General features: G+C 41.0%; 1 protein-coding gene across 4 annotated transcripts in view; it reads right to left on the bottom strand.

Moving 5' to 3' along the window:
• The window catches only part of CNNM2 (cyclin and CBS domain divalent metal cation transport mediator 2), a 150,588-nt gene extending 126,833 nt beyond the window's left edge, over nucleotides 1-23,755 (bottom strand). The window contains exon 1 of one of the 4 annotated variants that reach the window (XR_004626254.1): nucleotides 21,941-23,754. Coding sequence is in view for 3 of the 4 variants with exons in the window: in XM_034663203.1 (XP_034519094.1) it covers nucleotides 21,941-23,561 (1,621 nt within the window). In the remaining variant the exon portion in view is untranslated. Of the gene's footprint in view, nucleotides 1-21,940 lie in introns of all 4 variants that reach the window. The other 3 variants (XM_034663203.1, XM_034663202.1, XM_019809427.2) reach the window with 3 other exon arrangements.
• Nucleotides 23,756-26,588: the final 2,833 nt, after the last annotated feature.

The raw sequence follows: 26,588 nt of genomic DNA, 5'->3' as shown, positions 1-26,588 counted from the left end.
AAGGGGAAAGGCTCCTTAACATCGGTCTTAGCAATGATTTTTTGGAATTGACACCAAGAGCACAGGAAACAAAAGCAACAATAAACAGGAGGCCTACATCTAACTAAAAGGCTTCTACAAAGCAAACAATCAACAAAATAAAAACACAGCCTATGGAATGGGAAAAAAAATTGCAAACCATATATCCAACGAGGGGTTAATCATCCGGAACATATAAGGAACTCCTACAACTCAAACGCAAAAACCAAATAACTCAGTTTTTAAAATGGGCAAAGGAAGCGAATAGACATGTTTCCAAACAAGACACAGAAATGGCCAAGCGGCATATGAAAAGGTGCCCAACATCACGAACCAGGGAAAAGAAAATCAAAACCACAGTAAGCTATCACCTCATGCCTTTTGGGATGGCTAGCATCAAAAAGTCAAAAGATAACAAGTGTTGGAGAGGATACCGAGGAAAAGGGAACTCCTGTGCACTGTTGGGAGGAATGCAAACTGGTACAGCCAGCATGGAAAACAGTATGGAAGCTCCTCAAAAAATTAAAAATAGAACTACCATACGAGCCATCCATCTCACTTCTGCGTATATATCCAAAAGAATAAAATCACGATCTCAAACAAATACTTGCACTCTCAAGTTCACAGTAGCCATATGGAAACAACCTAAGTGTCCATCAATAGGTGAATAGATACAGAAAATGTTACACACACACACACACACACACACACACACACACACACGCCCCAGAATATCACTCAGCCTTTAAAAAGAAGGAAATCCTGCCATTTGCAACAACATGGACGAACCCAGAGGACATTATGCTAAGTAAAATAAACTGGACAAGAAAAACAAATCTTGCATGATTTTACTTATACGTGGAATCTAGGGGGAAAAAAAGTAGAACTCTTGGTAAGAGAAAAGGGGAGATGTTAATCAAAGGTACAAACTTTCAGTTATAAGATGAATAAGTTCTGGAGACCTAATGTACAGCATGACTATAGTTAATACTGAGTTATTCTATAGTGAAATTTGCTGAGAGGGTTCTCACCACACATACACAAAAGAGTTAACTATGGGAGGTGATAGATATGTTAATTAATCTGATTGTGGTAATCATTTCACAACGCATATATATATATAAACATCACATTATACACCTGAAACAAACATAATGTTTGTCAAAAATAAAACTTGTCAATAAATAAAAAGTAAAATGCATAAAAAAGAGAAGGGAAAGAGGACTGTTACCAGACAAAGGAACAGCACACAGGAAGACAGAGGTGAGAGAGGACAGAGCTCTACCTTAGTGTGGCGGGAGCCTGAAGGATACTGGAAGGGGAAGGATACTGGCTGGGAGAAGAGGCTGATTTGCCTCTTTGGAATAAATGAATAAAAGAATGCATGCAAAAGAAAAATCAACATATCTTTCTACTTGCAAAAAACTTCTACTCTATTTGAGGTAGTACATATTTGTTTTATGTTTTGAATTATTGGTTAAGTATCAATAAGAGGCAGGTAGAAAGGACTGGATTAAGAACCAGAAAATTCAGGTTCTAGTCCTAACTTTGTCACTACACAATTGCTCTTAGGCAAATCACTTAATGTTCACCTAGAAAACAAGATGTTTGAACTAGATTCACTATAATCTCTTCCTACCTCAAACATGTATGTTCATGATACAATGGAAGAAGGAACAGACTACTATAGACAAAGGTGGACGAAGGCGACTTTGCAGAACGATACCCTTCAATACAAATAAGATGCCAAAACCAATGGATGAAAGTCTGTGGGTGTCCAGGATCTGTATACAATCTCAAAATATCACCCCACAAATTACTCATTAATTATTAAAGGAGGAAGGCACTTCACAATGCTATAGTCTTGAAGAAAAAAAAAAAAGATTTAACCTTGATTCTTTTTATGAGGGGGGAAAAAAAATCAGACAAATCCTTCTGTGCAACATTCTACAAATCAACTAGCCTGGACTCCAAAATGTCAATGTCATGAAAGAAAAAAGGAAAGGGAGCTATTCTAGATTGAAGAACACCAAAAAGATAGGACAATTAAATGACCATGGACTGAATATTAAACATGTTTGTACTGATACTAAGTTTCTTGAGTGTGAAAATGGTATTGTGATTTAGGAAACTATTTATACTGAAGAGATACATGATGAAGCATTCAGGAGTGAGGCAGCATGCTATCTGCAGCCTACTTTCCAATGACTAACGGTTCAGGAAAAAAGATATATATATACACACACACGTATACACACACAGATACAAATACATTCATATGTATACATAGAAAAAGAAACACATGTAGCAAAACAGTAACATGGTGAAACCAGGTGAGGGGTATAAGGAACTCATTGTACTGTTATTTCAACTTTTTCTGCGTTGTGCTCACTTTGGCAGCACATATACTAAACTTTTTCTGTGCTGGAATTCTTTTCAAAATAAAAAGTTGCATGGCAAAAGATGAGTGGAAATTACATAAGCAGAGAAAAGCAAGGTGAATCTCCCACATAGGCAATGTGAGAGACACAGAGGTAGCAATTTAGAGACTGAAAAGAATTAAGAAATGAGATATTAATTGTGGCACATAATTATAAGTGGTACAAGAGTTCAGCGATCAGCAGAGCTTCCAGGAAAAAATGAAATTTTAACTGGGTATTACAGGCAGAGAAGTTTTAGATGGGCAGAACTGTCTGAGGAGAGGAACATGAGTAGAAGTACTGGCCACGGCATATGGACCTATAAACACTTACGTGTGTGCTGATACAGACACATACACGTACATATATATACATACATTACATATGCAGTTGTGAGATTAGCCCTTTCTGACAGAAGGTACAAATCTGGACTAGAGCCAAAGTATAAAGACCTCAGTAAACTCTAGAAGGGCCTGGATTCTATACAGTAGATAATGGGGACTCTGGTAGCGTTGGGGCTTTTTTTGTATTTTTACCCTAAATAATAAGAGTAATGCCTGTGTAACTTAGAAAACACAAAAAAAGTATAAGATAAATATAAAAATATAAAAATCATCCCATCTTTATTATTAACATTTTGGTGTATTTCCTACCAATTTTTCTGTAGTTTTCAAAACTTAGTTGAGACTCTGTTGCTCTTTTCACTTAAAACAACCATTTCCCCATGTTATGATAAAAACTTTATAAATGTTACTCTAGGGGTGCCTGGCTGGCTCAGTAGGAATAGCATGTGATTCTTGATCTTGGGGTTGTGGATTCGAGCCCCACACTGGGTATAGAGATTACTAAAAAAAAAAAAAAGAAAGAAAGAAAACTTAAAAAAAATGTGGGGGCACCTGGTTAAGTGTCTGACTCTTGATTTCTGCTCAGGTCATGATCTCGGTCGTGAGACCGAGCCCCGCATCAGGCTCCCCGCTCAGCATAGAAGTCTACTTGCAATTCTCTTCCTCTCCCTCTGTCCCTCCCCCTGCTCACTCTCTCTCTCTAAAATACATACATACATACATACATATATAAAATTTTTTTTAAATGTTACTCTAAATGGCTGCATCATATGTACATACCTAGATTTGCGCAACCATTCCTCAATACTGGATTTTTAGATTGTTCGTGATTTTTTTGCTATTTTTTAAAGGCTTCTTTTTTTTAGAGGTGGGGGGTGAGGGGCAGAGGGAGAGGGAGAGACAGAATCTCAAGCAGGCTCCACACCCAGCACAGAGCCGAGGCAGGGCTGGATCTCACAACCCCGAGATCATGACCTGAGCTAAAATCAAGAGTCTGACACTTAACCAACTGAGCCACCCAGGCACCCCTAATTTTTTGCTATTTTAAAAAATACTCAGTTCCTTAAATAAATTAAAAACAGAATAACCACATGATCTTTCAACTGCACTTCTGGGTATATATTCAAAAGAACTAACAGCAGGCATTTGAACGGATGTTTGTACACCTATGGGCACAGTTGCATTATTCACAACGGTAAAAAGGCAGAAGCAACCCAAGTGTCCACCGATGGATGAATGGATGAAAAAAATATAGTATATACATACAATGAAATATGATGCGGCCTTGAAAAGGAAGAATATTCTAACACGCTGCAACATCGATGAACCCAAGGACATTCTACTAAGTGAGATAAGCCAGTCACAATGACAAATACTGTATGATTCCATTCATACAATGTATCTAATGTACTCAAGTTCAACGACAAAACAGAATGGTGGTTGCCAGGGCCAGGGAGGAGAGGGAATGGGGAGTCGTTTAATGGGCACAGAGTTGCAGATGAAAAGAGTTCTGGAGATTGGTTCGTACAACAATGTGAATATAATTAACACTACTGAACTGCACACATAAAAATGGTAAATTTTATGTCCTGTGTACCACAATTTTTAAAAATTCGTAAGTTAAAAAAATTAAATATATTTACACAAGTATCTCTGCGTTTTAAGTTTTGCAGATTAGTTCCCTCTGATTAGTTTCTGCAGGCGGGTTCCTGGAAGTGGAGCCACAGGGGGTACACAAAAGGCAGCAGGTTCTTCAGCACACTGCCCAGTGACTTTCCGGAAGATTCCACCAATTAACACTACCATCGATATTATAGAAGAGAACTTGCCTCACACCACACCCTCAATAACACTCATTTCAATCATTCCACAGTATTTATTGAACACCTACGTGCCAGGCCCTATGCGGAATATGGCAGGAAACGAGACAGACACAAGTTCCTGCCCTCATGGAACTTAAGGTCTGTGGGAGAAAAAAAAAATTTAATGTAATAGTAAGCAAAAGATCCAGTATAGGGCGTTGGAAGAAAAAAGAACAAAGGGAAAGCTGATAAGTATTGCAGGGGACACACTGAAATTTTAGATAGGAAGACCACAGCCAGCCAGCCTCACCAACACGGTGAAATGTGAGTAAAGATCCGAAGGAAGGGAGGGAGAGAACCATAAAGCTGTCTGGGAAAGGGCATTCGGGAAGAGGGAACTGCAGTCACAGAGGCCCTAAAGGCTGGAGCATGCCTAGAGCACCTGCAGCCCTCAAGGAACAGCCAGAGGGCCAGTACCGTTGAAGCAGAGTCGGGGGGAAGCAGCAGGAAGTGCAATGAGAAAGGCCCACATCTCCCAAGGTCTTGACAATTGTACAATATCATTTTTTCAATTTTCTTTTATTATGGTAAGAGTGCTTAACATGAGATCTACCCTCTTCAATTTTTAAGTGTACAACGCAGTATTGTGAACAATAGGTACAATGTTATTCAGCAGACATCTAGAACTTACTCATCTTGCTTTTATCATTTTTTTTTAATCCTGGACATTTGGATAGGTAAAAAGATAATGTACTAGTCAGGCTGCTATAACAAAATACCATGGTTGGATGGTGTAAAAAACAGAGGCTGTGAAGTCCAAGATCAAAGGGCTAGCTGATTCAGTGCATGGCCAGAGCTCTCTTCCTGGGTTAAAGATGGATGCTTTCTCACAGTGTCCTCACATGGCAGAGAGAAGAGGATCTCTCCTTCTCTTCTGATAAACCCCACTAAGCCCGTCATGAGGGCCCCAACCTAATCACCTCATCTAACCCTAATTATCTCCCAAAGGTCCCATCTCCAAATATCATCACATGGGAGGTCAGAGCTTCAGTATATAAATGGGGCGGGGGGGGCGGCACAGTTCAGTCTACAGCAGATAATATCTTATTATTTTAATTTTAGGGCATTTTTGGTAAACTGAAAGTTATACTTAAGGAAGATCAACTTGGCAGAGGTATACTTGATGAAATAGACAAAATAAAGAAAGCCATTTTGGAAGTTTCACAATAATCAAGATGGAGCGACTGATTTGATTTATTCATTCAAAATGCATTTGCAGAACATCTAAAACATAGCAGGCACTCAACGAGACATAAATAAAAGGGACTAAGGGCAGGAGTAGTAGAAGAAAAAATGGAGAGGAAAAAAGTATAAGAGGAATTTTCAAAATACGTCAATTAAATTTGGTAACAAGACACAGGGGGGTAAAAAGCATAAATATGTATTGCAAGTTACTTGATAGCAGGAAATATATCTAATTCATCTTTGCATCCCACACAGTCATTTACTACAACACTTAAAAAATGCTTATGGATTAAAGATGAGTCAAAGAAAGTTTTCTTCTTTTTTTTTTTTTTAGAGAGGGGAGGGGCAGAGAGAGAGAGAATCTCAAGCAGACCCCCTGCCCCCGCTGAGCAGGTAACCTGACTCAGGGCTTGATCCCATGACCCCAGATCACGACCCGAGGCAAAATCAAGAGTCAGATTCTCAACCGACTAAGCCACCCAGGTGTCCCTCAAAGCAAGTTTCCTTAAGATGGAAAAAGACCATGGAAGGCGGAGATAAAGGCAAACTCTGGGAGAATGCTCAATTAGAAATGGAAGGAAGTGATCAGGAAGCCAGAATGAAAAAGGAAGTCTGAGAGAGACAGGAGGAGAACCAAGGCGGGGCTGTATCATGCCACCGGAGCCAAGCTGGAAAGAAGAGGGGTCCTCGCCTTAATGCCAAAAACAGCAAGGGAGACAAGGAAGCTGGGAAGGATGACAACCAAGACACGGATCTGGCAATAAAGGAAGTCACTGCTTGTGACAGTTTGAAGCCAGATTGTAGAGGATTAAAGACGAATCCATCAGGGGCAAGGAAAAGGAAGTAACTACTCTGCCTTAAGAAATCTTGCAGTAAAAGGAGAAAAGAAAAGTAACCAGGTAATGCTTTCCTAAGACACAAAACTCTGCCAGAAACGCCTGCATTAGGCTCTGAATGTGCGGGGAGGCTAAGCAAGCCTTATGGGAGTATTTACGCACATTCCACCTTGTTGGGAGCCTCAACCACATGGGCTGAATGAATACAGGAAGATCCTACCTACACTGCACAGAGAGGCAGCAAATCTTCACATCTGCTACTAATTGCTGGTTTGGTAAGTGGCCTTAAGAGGTCATCAAGAAAGTAATACCCATAGTAATAACTGCCAGTTTGTTGGATTTTAGCTAATGTGAGCTAAACCAGCTTAAGTCAATTAAGTTTCTTTTTTCTGTTTATTTAGTCTCACTGTCAAACTACTGGAGGCTCTCCTCAAACATCCAGAGATGTCTGGCTGTCCATTCATACTTAAAAGGCTAGTGCTTAAATGCTGGCTGGAAGTTCCACGTCAAGTGAAGAGCTTCACTGCAGAGGAACCCTACCAAAACGTTTTATAATTGTAAACACCAAGGAACTGAGTAAATAACAGATTTGTCTAATACGCATGGGACTACTTAAGAGCAATACTGCTTGTAAGTAAGGCAAACATCAATTTCTCTTCCTAAAATGCTTCGTTTTCTTGGGCAGCTAGGTAAAAGGAGTATAAGCAAAATCCATCATCATTATTTTGTGTCAGGTAAAAAACAGACTTCAGGGTCGCCTGGGTGGCTCAGTCAGTTGAGTGTCCGACTCTTGATTTCTGTGATTTTGGCTCAGGTCATGATCTCAGGGTCATGGGATTGAGCCCCACATCAGGCTCCCCACTCAGTGGAGGAAGGGGGTCTGCTTGAGATTCTCTTTCCCTCTTCCTCTGTCTCTCTCCCTCATGCACTCACCCTCTCTCTTAAATAAATAAATAAATCTTTAAAAAATTAAATTAAATTAAATTAAATTAGGGGCTCCTGGGTGGCTTAGTAGGTTAGCATCTGCCTTCAGCTCAGGTTATGATCTTAGGGTCCTGGGATCAAGCCTGGAGTGGGGCTCTTTGCTCAGAGGGGAGTATGCTCCTCTCTCTCCCTCTGATCCTCCCCTCACTCACATTCTCTCTCTCTCAAATAAATAAATAAAATCCTAATTAAATTAAATTAATATTAAATGTAATAAAAACAGACTTTAGGGGATGCCCGGCTGGCTCAGTTGGAAGAGCATGTGACTCTTGATCTTGGGGTTGTGAGCTCGAGCCCCATGCTGGGTATAGAGATCACTTAAAAATAAATTCAATAAATAAATAAATAAATAAATAATAATAAAATAAAAACAGACTTTAGGAAAGACACCTAAATGACAGCTAACTTATTCTATAAAGTTCCTGTATACATTCAGAAAAAGAAAGAAAATCACATCTTTTATCTGTCTGGGATAAATGATGTATAATAGGTGTTCAATTTTATAGAAGTATAATCAAAACGAAAACAAAACTAAACAAAACCTTGATCCTCATCAAAGTTAAAATGTCTTTTTATTTTAGCAAAATGTGTAAGACTGGAAACCACTGAGCTTCAAGCATGAGTGCTTCCAAAACGTTCTTTTTATTTTTTTGTCTCCTTTTAATGATCATCTCTGAATTCACGGTGATGATTTCTACAGATAAAAGGATGCATCAGTTTTCAGAATCAATCTCCAGATGAGAAGTGTTTTGAGATTATAGCTTTATGCCCAAAGCACAACTCTAGCTATAACTGAACTGCTTCACCAATCTTTGATTTAATAAGGGCAACCAAGTAAGTATCAAACAGCTTCATTCCAGGCGGTCCAGACACAAACCTAAACAAACTATATTTTGTCACCTAATAACATGCTTTGAAAACAAATATGACACAAAGTTAATTTTACCAAGCTGCTGGCATGCACACGTGCACGAGCGTACACACACACACACACACACACACACATATCTTCTGAGCTTTAAAATGCTATTCATCTTTCACCCAAAGGCTAAGGATTCTGATGGGGGATAAATGGCACAAATGACAGCATGATTGCATTACAACAAATTTTCCTAAGCATGAATTTCACCCAAATATACTGAGTATCACTTAATACCTACATCAGTAGTTCAAGTTATAAAATTTACTTTTAATAACATTTTACCAGATTTTATTTCCCCAAAACATTACAAAATACATGCTTAAAACAAAGGGAAGCAACACAGAAAAATGCACTTCCTCCCTTAAAATCCACCATCATAGTCATTGTTAGTTAACATTTTGGCAAGTGTTCGTCTAGTCTTTGCAGGTAAATGTATGTATACAGGAACGAGGAAATAAAAGTTTAAAGAAAGAAAGCCTAAGCAGATGGCCCACACACGATGATTATAAAAATATTTTACTGAAATGACTTGCTTCCAGCAGAACCTCACCCCCCACACACAACCAACCCTATGCCCCTGGAGTTTAATAACCACTGGAGCAAGAAAAATATCTCTGCTCAGAAATCAACTCGCCAAGACCAAATTATTCCTGCCACACACTGAATCAAGGAGTTCCACTAGTGACTAAACGAAACAAATGCTGAAGGAGATGAGAGAGCGTGCTGTCCTGTTATAGCTGTTTTCAATGTTACCTCTTCAAACCTGCTCAAATATTCCCATCTCTCGCATGATTCTCAGGACTGCCTAAACCCCAGATGCCATTCTGCAGAGGCTCCCAGTTGAGTCAGCACATTGTTTTTATGATTGCAGATGGGCAAATGGAAAACCTGAGGCTTTGCACACTCCCATAAAGATCAGATGATGCCCTCAGTCTGTCTTTGCTAGCATGGGAGAACAGTTTCCCTCTCAGATTACCAGCCCTTCACTCCACCCCCAGCACCTATTTAAAAAAAAAGAAAGAAAGAAAGAAAGAAAGAAAGAAAGAAAGAAAGAAAGAAAGAAAGAAAGAAAGAAAGAAAAGAACAGAGAGTTTCTTTTTGTTTCTTCTGGTTACCTGGTACCCCAAAACCTCAAGGATGATACTGATGATGGCAGGAGGAAATGCAGAGTGACTATATGCCAGGATTTTCCGTAGTCTCTAAAAATGACCCAAAGGAAACCCTTGGTAAAATGGCCTGGAAAAGAAAGGCACTACAAAGCCCCTTAGATATTAAGCGAACAAAAACAGTCTTTCTGTGCTCATCTCTTAGCCCAAATCCCAAATCTAATACAAAGCCACTCTAAATATTAGAAAGATTAACTTTTAAACTCCCAAGCTCCAGCCAACTGTATTTTTGGTCTCTTTGACACATTTCATGCAGTCCTTTTTTTTTTTTTAACCTATACCTAACCTGAAATAGAAAATTTACTCTTTCTTATCAAACTTTCCAAAGAATGACGTTGTCAGTAACAATAGAAGGTTCTTCACTCTATACATAGGAAAGTGGCAAGTAAAAATGACTAAATTTTTTATGGAAAATATAAAATTCACTACAACCAAATGAAACAAACATAAAATAACCCCAAAACACTCACATGTTTTTGAAAAGCACTTTTATATAATTTTTAAAAGACTTACTTATTTTAGAGAGAGAGAGAGCATGTGCAGGGAAGAGCGGCAAAGGCAGAGGCAAAAAGAGAATCTTAAGCAGACTCCCCACTGAGCGTGGAGCCCAATACAGTGCTCCATCTCAGGACCCTAAAATCATGACCTGGGCTGAAACCAAGAGTCAGATGCTTAACTGAATGAGCCACCCAGGCACCCCACTTTTACATTTTAAGAACAGTTTGTTAGCTAATAAATGAGTTCAGCAAAGTTGCAGGACACAAGATCAAAAACGAATTATATATATTAGCAATGAATAATCCTGAAAATGAAATAAATAAAACAATTCCATTTATAATAGCATCAAAAAAATTAAATTTATTCCTAAGTGTTTTGTTTAAAAAAAAAAGATTGCAAATACACAAAACATTGCTAAAGGAAATTAAATAAGACCTAAATAAATGGAAAGACATCCCATATTCATGGATGGAAGATTTAATATTGTTGACATTGCAATACTCCCAAAATTGATCTACAGATTCAATGCAATCTCTATCAATATTCCAACTGCCTTTTTGCAGAAATGCACAAGATCCATGAAAAATTCATATGGAAATGCAAGGGATCCTGACAATCAAAACTATTATGGAAAAGAAGAACAAAATTGGAGAACTCATACTCCCCAATTTCTAAACTTACTACAAAGCTGCAAGAACCAGAACAGTGTGTCACCGGCATAAGGAAGACATACAGATCAGTGAAACAGAATTTATAGAGTCCAGAAATCAATCTTCACATTTATGATCAATTGACTTGTGACAAGGATGCTAAGACAATTCAATGAAGAAAGAACAGTCTTTTCAAGAAATGGTGCTGGAACTACTTGATATCAATGCACATAAAGAGTAAGTTGGATCCCTACCTCACACCATATACAAAAATTAACTCAAAACTGGTTTAAAGTCTAGATATAAGAGCTAAAACTATGAAAATCTTAGAAGAAAATAAAGGCATAAATCTTTTTGACCTCGGATTAGGCAATGGTTTCTTAGATACGACAATGAAGACAAAAAAAAACAAAAGAAAAAAAAGGGATAAATTGCGCTTCATCAAAATTAAAAACTTTTCTGATTTAAAGAAAATGAAAAGATGGGGCGCCTGGGTGGCACAGCGGTTAAGCGTCTGCCTTCGGCTCAGGGCGTGATCCTGGCGTTATGGGATCAAGCCCCGCGTCAGGCTCCTCCGCTGTGAGCCTGCTTCTTCCTCTCCCACCCCCCCCTGCTNGTCAGGCTCCTCCGCTGTGAGCCTGCTTCTTCCTCTCCCACCCCCCCCTGCTTGTGTTCCCTCTCTCACTGGCTGTCTATCTCTGTCACATAAATAAATAAAATATTTAAAAAAATAAAAAAATAAAGAAAATGAAAAGACAACTCAGAATGAGAGAAAATATTTGCAAATCATATATCTGATAAGCATATGTGATACAGTATCCAGAATTGTTAAAGAATTCTTTCAAGTCAAGGGCACCTGGGTGGCTTAATCAGTTAAGCATCTGACTCTTGATTTCTGCCCAAGTCAAGATCTCAGAGTCCTGAGATCAAGCCCCATGTTGGTCTCCATGCTCATCAGGGAATCTGCTTGAAATTCTTTCCCTCTGCCCCTCCCCTGGCTCATGCATATGCACTCTCTCTCCCGTGCTCTACAATAAATAAAACCTTTAAAAAAAAAAAGAATTCTTACAATAATAAAAAGACAAATAATCCAATTTAAAAATGGGCAAAAAGGGGCGCCTGGATGGTGCAGTCCTTAAGCGTCTGCCTTCGGCTCAGGGCGTGATCCCAGTGTTCTGGGATCGAGCCCCACATCAGGCTCCTCCACTGGGAGCCTGCTTCTTCCTCTCCCACTCCCCCTGCTTGTGTTCCCTCTCTCGCTGGCTGTCTCTCTCTCTGTCAAATAAATAAATAAAATCTTTTTAAAAAATAAAAAATAAAAATGGGCAAAGGATCTGAAGATATACAAAGGGCCAATAAGCACGTGAAGAGATGCTCAACACCATTAGACATCAGGGCAATATAAATCAAAACCACAATGAGATACCATTTCACACCTACCAGATGACTATAATAATAAAAAATATTTTTTTTTATTTTAAAGTACAGTAAAAAAAAGTTGGCAAAAATATGGAGAAATTGGAACCCTAATACATTGTTGGTAGGAATGTAAAATGGTGCAGAGACTGGAAAACAGTTCGGCAGTTTCTCAAACAGTTGAAAAGTGGGTTAGCATATGACCCAGCAATCTTACTCCTATGTATATACACAAAAGAATTGAAAATATATGTCCATAAAAACACGTATACCAATATTCATAGCAACATTAATTGTAATTGCCAAAAAGTAGGAGTAGCCTAAATGTTCAACAACTGATAAATGGATAAACAAAATGTGGTATATATATATATATATATATATATCTCCATAAAATGGAATATTATTTGACTATAAAAAGGAATTAAATACTGATACACTCTACAACATGGATGAACCTTGAAAACATTATGCTAAGTGAAAGAAGCCAGACACAAAGGGCCACATTAATGGTTTCCAGGGACTGTGGGGAGTGGGGAATGAAGTGTAGCTGCCAATAGGTACAGGGTTTCTTTTTGGAGCAATGAAAATGTTCTGGAAGTAGACAGTAGTAATGGTTGCACAACCTTATGAATACACTGAAAACCACCAAGTTGTATGATATGTGAATTATATTTCAATTTTAAAAATTTTTAAAGGAACCATTTGTTTCAGCAGTAAAATGTCCCTAAGGAGTAATGGAATAATACGATTTCCCTAATATGAGCAAAGGTTAGTTTCCCTAGGATAAGGATTCATAATGTTCTCAGCAGACCTAAATTTTTCCTTAGTATGTTATTGTACAAAGTTAACAAAAAGATTTTTTGCAAAGACTGGCTATGATCACCCTATCCTAACACATCAACTACTTTCCTTATTTCCATGTTCCCCTTCAGTCCACGCACTGAATATTTTTGCATGCCTATAATCCACGCAAAATAATCAGTCTAAATTTTCCCATATTGCCTTATTGCCTTCAACATTATCATTAAATGGTTATAATTAGTTGACATGTATATTTTTCTTAACTCCCCCCCTTCCATGCCCTGCCTTGAAGTGTTATTTATTTCCAATTTTTCACTATTTATAGATAATGTTGCAATATATATGCAATATGAAAAGCCAATGTAGCTTTTTTCTTCTCTTGAATTATACCACTGAATTAAGATTTCCGGGGTGGGGGGGAAGATTATTAACCCAAAGGGCAGGACATTTTAATGACTCCTGGTTGCCTTCCAAAAGTATTACAAATTTACATTGCTATAAGGAAAAAAAATTTGCTATATTAGATATTACCATTTTTTTATGCTTTTGATATAATCAATGTTAAAAGATGTTTTCAAAGTAATGTGAGATCTTCCTTTTAGGCTTCAAACTTTGGTTATTCAAGGGCTTCCAAAATCCATGAGCACTTACTCTATTTCTTTCAAACTTCGTAGTCTTTTTTAGTCCCTTAGTCAAAGAGATTGAAGATTTTTATTTTTATTATTATTATTATTAAAGTATAGTTGACACACATTACATTAGTTTCAGGTGTACACCATAGTGATTTCACAAGTCTATACATTATGCTGTGCTCACCACAGTGTAGCTACCATCTGTCACCATACAACATTACAGTACCATTGACTCTATTCCCTACGTGGTACCAATCATCCCTGTGACTTATTCATCCCATAGCTGGAAGCCTGTACCTCCCACTCCCCTTCACCCATTTTGCTCACCCTCCCAGCCCCCTCCCCTCTGGCAACCACCAGTTTGTTCTCTGTATTTATGGGTCTATTCCTGCTTTTTTGTTTCATTTGTTCATTTGCTTTGTTTTTTAGAATCCACATATAAGCGAAATCATATGGCATTTTTCTTTCTCTGACTGACTTATTTCACTCAGCATTACACCCTCTAAATCCACCCATGCTGCTGCAAATGACAAGATTTCATCCTTTTTATGGCTGAGTAATATTCCATTGCATATATTTTATATGCATATATTACACACACATATATATCACACACACACACACACACACACACGCACACACCAGATCTTCTTTATCCACTGACCTATCAATCGCCACTTCAGCTGCTTCCATAATCTGGCCATTGTAAATAATGCTACAATAAACATAGGGTGCTTATATCTTTTCAAATTAGTGTTTTCATTTTCTGTGGGTAAATACCCAGTAGTGGAATTAGTGGATCATATGGTATTTCTATTTCAAATTTTTTGAAGAACCTTCATACTCCTTTCCACAGTGGCCACCCAATTTACCATCCCAGCAACAGTGCACATGGGTTCACTTCTCTGCACATCCTCACCAACCTTTGTTATTTCTTGTCTTTTTGATACCAGCCAGAATGATTTTCTAATTCAGTGGTCTTACTCTAAGAAGGGTAGAACAGGTAATTCTGTTTTCCTTCAAAGTATGTATGCATGTGGCTATCTTATCAAGTTAACAGCAACTGTGAGAAAAGTAACAGAGGGTGGAATTCAATCACCATAAAAGAAAAAAATATCCACTTTCAAGCTTCTGCCATCCGTAACAACTATGAGCCGACATGGCTCAAGGCGTCTCTTGACTAGCAATACCTAGTCCAGAGAAAGACCAAGAAGATGAGGAGCCGACAGCATCATCATGACGAAAACAATGGTTCACTGAGCACTAAATGCCAGGTACTATTAGAAGCATTTTTACATTCATTACCACATTAATTCTTACTAAGTACCCTAGGAGTCAGAAAACATCCCATTTTACCATGGAAAAAAACTGAGACTTAAAGAGAGTAAGTTACTTGTCCAAAGTAGATCTAGGAAGAGGACTTTATTCTTAACCTTTGCATTAGCAAGTGGTATCTTCTCCGCAGGATGTAAATTCAAATAAACATTCCCGCCTCGGTCTGACAGCAAGGGGGGGGGTGAAGTCTGAAGAAATAAGCATCTCCCCATCATTACAGCAGTACTTACAGTCAGCGGTAGCACTAAGGTAAAATGGGGGGGAGTAGTCGGCACCCCCATTATCTCCATCAGCCACTAAGCCAACCTAATACAGATCATCTATAGCGGATGATTGTTATTGGTTCCCTAGCTCCCCCGGCCAGGGTGCTACCCCTACATTCCCTCTGTGTAAACATTCCGGAGTTGCCAGTGTCTGTGATGTTGAAAGAAAGAATGCTTCTTAGTGTCTCTTTTTCTTTTTTTAAGATTTTATTTTTTGGGGGGTGGAGGGGTGGGGCACCTTGGGTAAGTACAGTAGGTTGAGCCTCTGACTTTTGGTTTCAGCTCAGGTCGTGGTCTTGGGGGTGGTGGGATCCAGCCCCGAGACGGGCTCTGCACTCAGCATGGAGTCTACTTGGGATTCTCTCTCCCTTGACTTCTGCCCCTCCCCCTCGCTTTCTCTCTAAAACAAATCTCAAAAAAAAAAAAAAAAAAAACAAAAAAAAAAAAAAAAAAAAGATTAGATAGCCCTTTCTTCCCCGCACAGGTCCTGTCCCCGTGATTTAATAAAGCCACCTAAACAACAACAATAAAAAAAGTTTTGTTTTTTTTTTTAAAGTAATCTCTACTTCAGGCTCCTCTGCTGTGAGCCTGCTTCTTCCTCTCCCACTCCCCCTGCTTGTGTTCCCTCTCTCGCTGGCTGTCTCTATCTCTGTCAGATAAAAATAAAATTAAAAATCTTTAAAAAATAAATAAATAAATAAAGTAATCTCTACACCTGAGGTGGGCTAGAACTCACAGCCCCGAGATCAACAGTCACATACTCTAGCGACTGAGCCAGCCAGGCGCGCTTAAGTGTGTCTCTCTTTTTCAACGTTGGTAGGATTGCGGCTTTCTGATTTGTGTCCTGAGAAAAAGCAGGTGAAAAGAGAATACTAAAATAAATTGTATGCAATCCTAGTCAACCATTTCCATGTATTTAGTTTAATAAACGTTCTTTATATTCCAAGCAAAGCTTACTGGAATTGAAGTTTACTACCAGTTAAATATATGTGTTTATAAGATAGGGTCCCTTAGAAAGAAATATACTATTTTATACAGAACCAAAGTAAATATCTAATTGGAGTCCAGAGATTTGTTTTTTAAAGTCTTAGTATTTCAAGAACAAATAAAACTATAAATATTATGTTGGCTCAGTCCATTTTGTGGGTTTTCCTGGTTAATGATATTTTAAATTGTGTTTAGATTTGCTAGTAATTAAAATTAACTGGTCCCTCCCAGAGTTTGGAATGTTTCAAAATTTAAATAATTCTGGGCCCTTTGTGGGGAGAGGCTGGTAGTGTGTAATCCCCACAAAAACCAAGAGAAAAGCAGAACGAGGTCCTTCCCTGTTTCATCCAAACCATACCAAGTCAGAGCCAGTATTCAACTATGGTTGTCTCCTGACCTAAAAAGCTATGCTCAAGCTTCCATGGTCCTATTATCACAAACAACCTCCCAAATCAGGCATGATTCTCGGGAAGAATTTAACTTATATTATTTAAAAAGGGGGGGGGGACACATAGGACAGAGAGACGCATGAATGGGGCACATACTTCAAATGCTTTGATGAATATTTCAATGGAAAACTTACCGACCTGTACTGTGAACAAAAATTTAAAAAGCCAAAGAAGTTTTGCCCTAAAGTCTCAAATCCAATGTTCGTTACTCTCATAGAAGACACAATCAAAGGGAGAACACATCGTTCATGGATATCCAAAACAAGTTAACTCAAAAGACACATCTTATATTTAACTACTAAGACTTCAAGCAATCTCAGGACCTGTTTCCTGAAATACCCTCATAGTCTGACCTCAGTGGAGTAAAAACTCAATCAAAGCAATAATCTAAAATAAAATGAGCTCACATGTTCAGATTTATTTTCTGTGTAACAAAATGCCTGTCAACAATGGCTTGACTCCGGGATGTCAAAAATATTGACATGAAAATCACAGGGCCAAAACCAATGGCAAATCTGAATATTTGCTTTTCCAATGACAAAGATACCTTTAACTGACCAGAATTACCTCTAACTTGGGACCAGGAGGCCTGCTTGATGGAGTGGAAAGAACTCCAGTCTGTAAAAAGGGACTCGGATGCTAGTCTTGTTAATGTTACTGACTAGGTGGGTTAGTCACTTAACTTTCTCTCCTTCTCAGGGTTTACTTTCCTTATTGACCAACATTTTCTAAACTCACCTAACTGTAGAGTAACTGTTAACAATATGTGTCCCAAGGCTCCTTCCCTAGATTCTGCTTCAGGACACCTCTGCGTGAAGCCTGGGACCTTATTCTTAGTAAGTGACCCAAGTAGTTCTTATCATCTGATAAGTTCTGCAAACACTGGGGGAGATGATTCTCAAGCTGCCTGCCTTCCACCCCCTTATACACCAGCTGGGTATTTCATAGCGATGATCTAAAAACATACAAAATTACACCAGTGTAACGCTGTTACTGTACAAAGTTACTAAACATACTGATCACAGAAGCAAACATATCCACCCCTCCATCCCTGCCATCATCCATGCCTTTAAACATCAAGAAAAACATCCTTCTAGATTCTAGGCAAGTGGAACACTTTATTTGGTGAAGAAAGAAGTTTTCGACATTAAACTCACAGCACATGGATATGGAAAGACTTGTGTTATAGGAAGAGAGAATTGTACACCTAATGTTTTAAGTGAAAACTACACGTTGCACTCTTCCCTCAAGGAACATGATCTGGTGATCCTACCTGTTCCTAGTTAAGGAAAAGCTAGAAAAGAGCCTGGCTAAGTCCCTAGCCACTACAGAACTGCATGTGCTGCAAGCTGGAATGCCATTGTTACAAAGCGAAAAGAAAAAAACAAAACAGAACAGAACAATGATAACTGGTTACTAATTCTTCAAATTCAACCCCAGTAGACTCAACTGGGGGGCCAAGAGTCCACAATGTTTTATAATGAAGGTTTTGTCAGGTCCAAGGAGAACCTCTGGTGTCCTTTCTGCATACAAAGGTAGCAACCTTCGATTTAGCTTTCCTACCTCTCCACAATTTGCTTCAAGACAGTTTTTCTAGAAGCCTCATAGTCTCCTACTGGGGTTTACTTTTATTCTCTCATTTAGATTTGTAAGTAACTACAAAAGTAACAGAAGAAAAAGAATGATTGCATGGAGCACAGAGGGGCAGAGCTGTAAAGGGTGCTCATTAGCAATCACTATACAGGGGGCAACAAAAATGCAAATAAAATCGAGATTAAAACACAAAACTGAATTTGAGTCATCCTTGCAACAGGACAGATAAAAAACAAGAGTGAACCATTACCACGTGTTTTAGCTATTAGAAAACCAGCTGTAAAGTATTTCATTAAATCAGCACTCTAGTACATTACAATGTTAGTATAAAACATTTTCAAAATGAAACTTGATGCTTGGCATGGAAATAGAATTCTTTAGATTTAGGATCACCCAGGCCAAAAAACTGATTTGTTTTCATGGCAAAAGTGGGGAAACCAACTGTTATGTACAACATCACAGAAGCACTGGGTTTAAAGCCATCTATATGTTTAAAGACAATTCTGTGACTGTTGCCCAACAAGCTCTGAAGCAACGTTTTGACGAAAGACCAAACTTCACGCTCACTCAAACCAGAAGGGTAAGATCAGAATCAAGGGGACCAGCGTCATGGTTAAGCCCAGAGTAGTTAAGAGCCCCGTTTGGCTGTCACATGGACCGGAGTTAAAACCCCAAATCAACAAATTACTGTATGACCTTGAACAGATCATGTAACCTGAGCCTCAATTCCCTCAGTTGTAAAATGCAGAAAATGCTTTGCTTGGCCATTATGAGATTTAAACAAGGTGATTAGTGCACAGCATTCAGCCCCGTGCCTGGCACAATCAGTAATAAGCTAACTGTAAAATGAGTACAGTGACTGTCTTCTAACCTCAAGGAAAGCTGAGTTTCCAAGTAGCCAGGCAAAAAGTTCTAATCCGTAGAAAAAAGACATTCACATATACTTATATAAAGGTAGCTTTTCATTTCTTTTCACATTGCAAACCTTTCCCCTCGGTGGGAAAGCGTGACTCACGCTGATGATGTACAGCTCTGTACAGAAAAGACTTCAAGGCAGGCACTCTTAGTTGGGAAGGGCAATCTTCAATGAGATCTGGATTAATGATCTAACAGTTAGAGGGAGTTACAGTTGGTATTACTAGGAGAAGGAAGGAAAGAGAGGAAGAAAAAGCCTTCGCACCATCCCACACACCATTCTTCAACAGAGAAAAAACAATAAAGGTTGACTGTTCACAGTACTTCAAATTGAATTAGAAAATAAAGAAAACAGTATCTGGTGAAATAGTTTAACTCACAGGGAAGAAAGAACTAACACAGCTGTTAGTAAGGTTAAAGTGGCCAAACTCATCAAAAACAAGATCAAGAAAGGGAAGGTGAAACATCAATGGTTCTTACAGTTTAAGTAACAAACACCCACTCTATCCTTTTAAGATGATGGCTGAAATTTCCCATTTGCAACCATTTTTGCCTGCTCTTCCATACATGCCACTAACCTGAGTGTCCCTTTAACTTGTACTATCTCCAAAAATAAAGTCCTGTGCATTACTATTTTTCAAAAATTCATGGGAAAATATTAGGAACTCAGTTATCTAAAGGTAATGTGAGAGGTAACGTTGGGGAGAAAAAGTTCCTCCCGAAAATAAACCACAGAAAATACATAGGAATATTGTTCAAGGACAACCAAAGACAAGTTTCAAAATGATGCCAATTTTGAAATTTTGAGGTAGGGGCAAGATTAATGAGCTGTAAGGTGAAGAGCTAAATTCTCCAAGAAAAAAAGATATGGAAGTGAAGAAAAGGCTTCATTCAGCAGGGAGGACGCACTAGTGTTTCAATCCATCAGGAGATAGGCGAAAATTCTGAATAAAAAAATCATGGATTAAATTATCTGTCTCAATGTTGCAAAACCTAGCAACAGAAAGAAAATATTTCAGAGGCATTTTCAAGCATTGCGAGGTGTCTTTCTGTACTAGAGATATTACTGCAAAATGAAAGAAGAGATTGGTCAGACGCTCTAATTAACAGCTTAGCAGTGAAAGGATAATGACACCCTCAAACGAAGCTCCGTCACCTAGAGATAATGGACATTTTCTTTTTACTGTTTAAGAATCCAGAAGAATCTCCTTCCGCTTTTAAATGCAAATTACCAATCTCTGAAGCACATTCTGCTCTATTCCTTTATCTGAAAATTACTGCAATGTGATCCTGTTCCAGAGAGGACACCATTCAGCCAGGAGAATGGAATTAGGGCAACCACACGCTCTATGGGGATGTTCCGATCACCACGTCCAGGGAGCTGTCACCACTTACACACAGCCTTTTTCAGTGGAGACACCACTCTTGAGTGCTCAAAATTCTATTTGAAGAAGGAAAACTTAGTTTTGAGAACTACCAAGTCATTAAAGGTTACATACACATACCTGCACTAGCACCATAGCAATGAAACAGCTCAGCGGCCCCTGGTTTTCAAATGGCAACACTATTAACTGGAAACTTTTTTAAAGACAGAATTCCAGTAATAATAGCATGAGTAGCTATTTGCCTGTTCATTACATGGTAAAACAAACAAAAAATACCACCATGCAAGAAAGGTGAGCACATCAGACTCTGCCCGTCTCTTCCCTGTTCAAACTCCCCAGAACAGTGAGCTCTGACTTGAAGACACACTTCAACTTAATATACCACACGATCAAGGTCAAAAAGAACACTTATAAACCAGAAAAACTCAAGAAATAAATAAACCACAATAGAGGGCGTCATCCCATTGTTAAACGTCCAAGATTTCCACCAAAACCACACTTGGCTTGGGAAATTTTATTTGTCAAGTAAATAAAAAAAAAAAATAGTGAAGAAAGCTAGACAAGATAGCCTCATAAAAGGTTAACTCACCTCTAGTCTTTCCAAGTCATACATTAATAACTAACTTTGCTTAAAAAAAAAAAAAACAATAAACCCTTTTCTAGCTTAGGCAAGTCATATCCGAATGAGTGAATCCTTTTGGTGACATTTGGCTTAACCCATCCCCTATCCTCAAAGGCAGACCTCAATCTGCCCCACAGGTGGCCTGACAACCAGGAACAGAGCTACTGAAAATGCACTTCCAATCTCTGAAATGTCAGTGAATGTTTAAGGAGGAAAAGGATTGTACTGGGTTTAGAAAAACTATTTAAATGTTTTCCAAACGCCGGAGATGAGTACATCTCAGTCAGATGTCGCAACATGGCACTAGCTGGCCCCTATTTGCACCCACCCACTCAAAACTGGGACAATGAATGCAGCAGACCCCTCACGACCAGGGGGCTGGCAATATCATGCACGGAAAATAGAACGCCTGCTTTTTGAAATGCGAAAAAGCCAGTGACGTTAGCCTTGTGCTTAAAAAAAAAAAAAACCTAGAAGCGCTTACTAGTTCAATCCATCCCCAAATCCACGCCACCCTTTCAACTTTGCAATTAAGAGAGAGGAGAAATTCCGGTCAACTCGCCTTGGGGGGTTGGTCTGAGGGTAGAGGGCTCAAGTAGGGAGGAGGATGGAGAGAGAAAGAGCAAGCCAATGAAAGATACCAAAATTTCCCACCTTTCTTAAATTCTTCCAGCATAGCGTCCAACTTGGTGTCATTGAAAACAAAGTGCAAGGGGTGGTTATAAAATTTAGTGATCGTTTTCAGGGGAGTACAGTCATCTGGATCCACGAAGGCCAAGTCTTTGACAAAGAGGAGGTCCACGATGTTGGAGCGCTCCCCCTCAAATACTGGAATACGAGTGTAGCCGCTCTCCATGATCTCCGACATGGTGTTGAAGTCCAGAATGGCTTCGCCGGTGATCATGAAGCAGTCCCGGAGCGGAGTCATCACGTCCTCCACTGTCTTGGTGCGGAGCTCCAGCGCCCCTTGGATGATGTTCAGCTCCTCCTTAACGAGGTCGTTGTAGGGGTCGGTGACCCGGAGCATCTCCAGCAGTTTTTCCCGGTTATATACAGTGCCTATCTCCTGGCCCAGGACGCAGTCCAGCAGCTTGCTAACCGGGTAAGAAGCGGGGAAGGTCATCATCATGAAAAACTTGGTGAGGAAGATGGTGTTGGCCCCCACAGCCAGGCCGTGCCGGGAGCAGATGGCCTGGGGCACGATTTCCCCGAAGATGACGATGCCGATGGTGGAGACCACCACCGCCACGAGGCCTGAGCCGGCGATGTCGTCGAGCAGGATGGTGAGCGTGGTGTTGACCAGCACGTTGCCCAGCAGCAGCGAGCACAGCAGGTAGTTGCCCTGCCTGCGCACGGGCTCGATGCGCTTGGCATAATTCTTCTCCTTCTCCGTGCCGCAGTTCTGCACGATGCGCAGCTCCATCGGGTCCAGGGCCATCAGCCCCAGGTTGAGGCCGCTGAACATGCCCGACAGGCACAGGAGCAGAGAAATGAAGATCACCTGCAGCCAGAAGGGCAGCAGGAACTTCTTCTCCTCGCCCACAATCATCTTGGTGTCCTCGCCGTCGTGATAAATCCAGGTGGTCTCGGCCCACGGGGGCGGCGGGAGCCCGGCCACCCCGGAGCCGCCCTTGCCCCCGACGGCGCCACCCGCGGACCCCGGGCCGCCGGCACCCAGGGCTGGCGTGGAGAGTGATGTGCACAGGTAATAGGACTTGCTCTTCTCCATCTTGCGTAGCGGTTTGATCTCGATCTCAATGATGCCCGATGTACGGCGGTTGAGAATGATGTGGGGCAAGATGATGATATCTGAGGTGCGGATGCCGCAGCGCTGGGGGCCGCTGTCCGGCTCTGGCGGCGCGGGGCCCCCCAGCCCGCGCTCGCCCGGGCTGTGGCGCCGCCGCTCATGCTCCGTGAAGGCGATGCGGGACCACGTCTCGTTGTTGATGTTCTGCCCATACACCCGCAGCTTGACCCGGGTCCGCTCGCTCACCCGCAGCGCCCCCCCTTCCATGAACGACACGTCGTTCGTGTCCTCCAGCCGCAACCCGATGATCACAGTCTCCTCGTTCTCGCCCGTTGCTGCGCAGCCGCCCGCGCCGCAGCAGCAGCTCAGCAGTAGCAGCGGCAGCAGCCGCCCCGCCGCTGCCTGCAGGACCCCCCGGCCGCGGGCGCTGAGGCTGCGGCGCGCCGCCATCTTCCAAGTGGGCAGTGCGGCGGCTGCCTGCCCGCCCGCCATCTTTACTTCGGGTTCACAAGCGCCACAGCCAATCATAGGGTGGCTGCTCCAGCTGCGGCTTCATTCTTCCCACCCGGCGGCGCGAGCGCAGGCACGGGCCCCTGGGCGAGACTGCAGCGGAGCGTCCGCACACAGTGTTCGGCAGTCCGGCTCCCTGACTGACACTGACTCGGCCTCGGCTAGCTGAGGAACCTGGAGATTCGCGGGAGGGTTTAGAGGGAGGGAGAAGCGCCAGCCGCTCCTGCGAGAGGCAGGCGGACCAGCCAATCACGCACGGGTGCCCGCCCTCCCAGCCAGGGGGCTGGAATGGGGGCGTGGTCATGAGCGGAGAGGCTGACCAATAGCAAAGTCTGTGGGTGGGGCAATGAAGGCCACCGTCCCCCTCAGCACGCCAAGTTTCCAACTGAAAGGCGCGTGACTCTTGTGTATGTGCGAGGGGAGGAGGTGTGGCCAGCTGGGGCCCGAGAGCCAGTCACAGATGAGAGCTGTACGAAAGGGGGTGGGGCCTCCAGTCCAGCTACCAATGAAAAGGGGCCGTCTGTGGGTCTGGCGCTCCTGAGGGGCCTCGGTAGTAGATTCCCGCACCTGGGTAGGCAGTGTTGGGCTAATGTCCTGGGGCGCTAGGCGGTCCGTTTTCGCTGCACCGCACTGCCAGCTCCCGCAGTGCTCAGTGTTCGTACGGAGAGGGCTGACCCAGGAGTCCGAAAACCGGCTAGGGAGGTCTTAAGATGCACATTTGCCTGAAAAGCCGGGATACCGGCTGCGCCACCCACCTCTACTTGTCCCCGCCGCTCTACCGGGGTTAAGCGGCGGCTCGGTGGCCTCTGCACCTAGCGACCGGCTGCTTCTGGAGCCTCACTTCTCCCTATGGGAGGCGCTCACTCCGCAGCTTGTGGTCACGTGGCGCCACCTGCTGGCCACATGGGCACCCTGCAATGCTTTTCAGGTCTGCAAACCCCAAAAGCTGTTCCAGAGGTGGGGAGGTTATAGTGAAGCAGTTTCCCCACCTTACAAGTCAAGAATCCTCCCCCCTATACCACAAAGCTACAGTAATCAAAACAATATGGTATTGGCATGAAAAAGGCACGTAGGTCAATGGGATGGAATAGAGAGCCCAGAAATAAACCCACACATACATGCTTAGTTGATTTTAGGACAAAGGAGCCATGAGTATACAATGGGGGAAAGGACAGTGTCTTCAATGAATGGTGTTGGGAAAACGGGACAGCTACATACAAATGAATGAAACTAAACCACTATCTTACACCATACATAAAAATTAACTCAAAATGTTAAAGACGAATGTAAGATCTGAAACCATGGAATTCTGAGAAGAAAAGATGGCAAGGTCTTTGACGTTGGTTTTGTGATTTTTTTTTTTTAATTTGGATCTGACTCCAAAGGCAAGGTAAACAAAAGCAAAAATAAACATATGGGACTACAACAAACTAAAAAGCTTTGGCACAGTGAGGGAAACCAACAAAACAAAAAGGACCTACTCAATGAAAGAAGATATTTGCAGATCACAAATCTGATAAGGCTTTAGTATCCAAAACACAAAAAGAACTCACACAACTCAACAACCAAAAAACAAACAACCTAGTTAAAAAATGGGCAGATGATTTAATAGACATTTTTTCCAAAGAAGACATACAGACGGTCAACAGGCACGTGAAAAGATGTTTGACATCACTAATCATCAGAGGAATGCAAATCAAAACCGCAATGAAATATCACCTCACTCCTGTTACAATGGCTATTACCAAAAAGACAGAAATAACAAGTGTTAGGGTGTGGAGGAAAGAACCCTCCGATACTATTAGTGGGAATCAACTTGGGGCAGACACCATGGAAGACAGTATGAAGATTCCACAAAAAAAAATCAAAAATAGAATTACCATATGACCCAACTATTCATCTTCTGGGTATTTAGCCAAATAATACAAAAACATTAATTTGAAAAGATATACACACCCCTATATTCATAAAAGTGTTATTTACAATAGCCAAGATATGGAAATACAATGGAATAGTACTCAGTCATAAAAAAAGAAGGCAATCTTGCCGTTTGCGACAACTTAGATAAATGTTGAGGGTATTATACTAAGTGAAATAAGTCACAGGACAAAGAAAGATACAGTACGATTTCACTTATATGTGGAATTTAAAAAACAAAATGAATAAACAAAACAAAAACAAACTCATACATGCAGAGAACAGACTGATGGTTACCAGAGACAGGAGGTGTCAGGGTTGGGCAAAACGGGTGAAAGCACTCACTTGTATGGTGCTGATGGTAACTACATTTATGGTGGTGATTACTTTGTGCACCCTATAAATATCAAATTTAACATTGTATATCTGAAACTTAAATAATGTTATCTGCCAATTTTACCCCAATAATTTTAAAAAAGGGGCACCTGGGTCGATCAGTCGGCTAAGCATCCAACTCTTGATTTTGGCTCAGGTCATAATCTCAGGGCCGTGAGATGGAGCCCCAAGTTGGGCTCTGTGCTGGGAGTGGAGTCTGCTTGAGATTTTCTCTCTCCCTTTCCCTCTGCCCCTCCCCACCCCCACTCACAATCTCTCTCTCTAAAAAAAATAATAGGGGCGCCTGGGTGGCACAGCGGTTAAGCGTCTGCCTTCGGCTCAGGGCGTGATCCCGGCGTTATGGGATCGAGCCCCACATCAGGCTTCTCCGCTATGAGCCTGCTTCTTCCTCTCCCACTCCCCCTGCTTGTGTTCCTGTTCTCACTGGCTGTCTCTATCTCTGTCAAATAAATAAATAAAATCTTTTTTAAAAAATAAAATAAATAATAAAATAATTTAAATAAATAATTTAAAAAGACAATTTCTCTCACATTCTTGCTGGAAGTATATATCCCTGGGCCCCATTCCATGTTTACTAAAGGAGAAGGACCCAGGAATCTGTATCTCTAACAGGAAGCCAGGCAAATTTGGGAAATGGCAGGGGGAAGACATCCTAAGAGACTAATAAGGCTTCTTCTTCTTGTTTTTTTAAAGATTTTATTTATTTATTTATTTATTCATTCATTCATTTAA

This window comes from Ailuropoda melanoleuca, chromosome 6, assembly GCF_002007445.2.
Source record: "Ailuropoda melanoleuca isolate Jingjing chromosome 6, ASM200744v2, whole genome shotgun sequence".
Lineage (NCBI taxonomy): Eukaryota > Metazoa > Chordata > Mammalia > Carnivora > Ursidae > Ailuropoda > Ailuropoda melanoleuca.
This window is presented reverse-complemented; position numbering and strand designations above follow the sequence as displayed.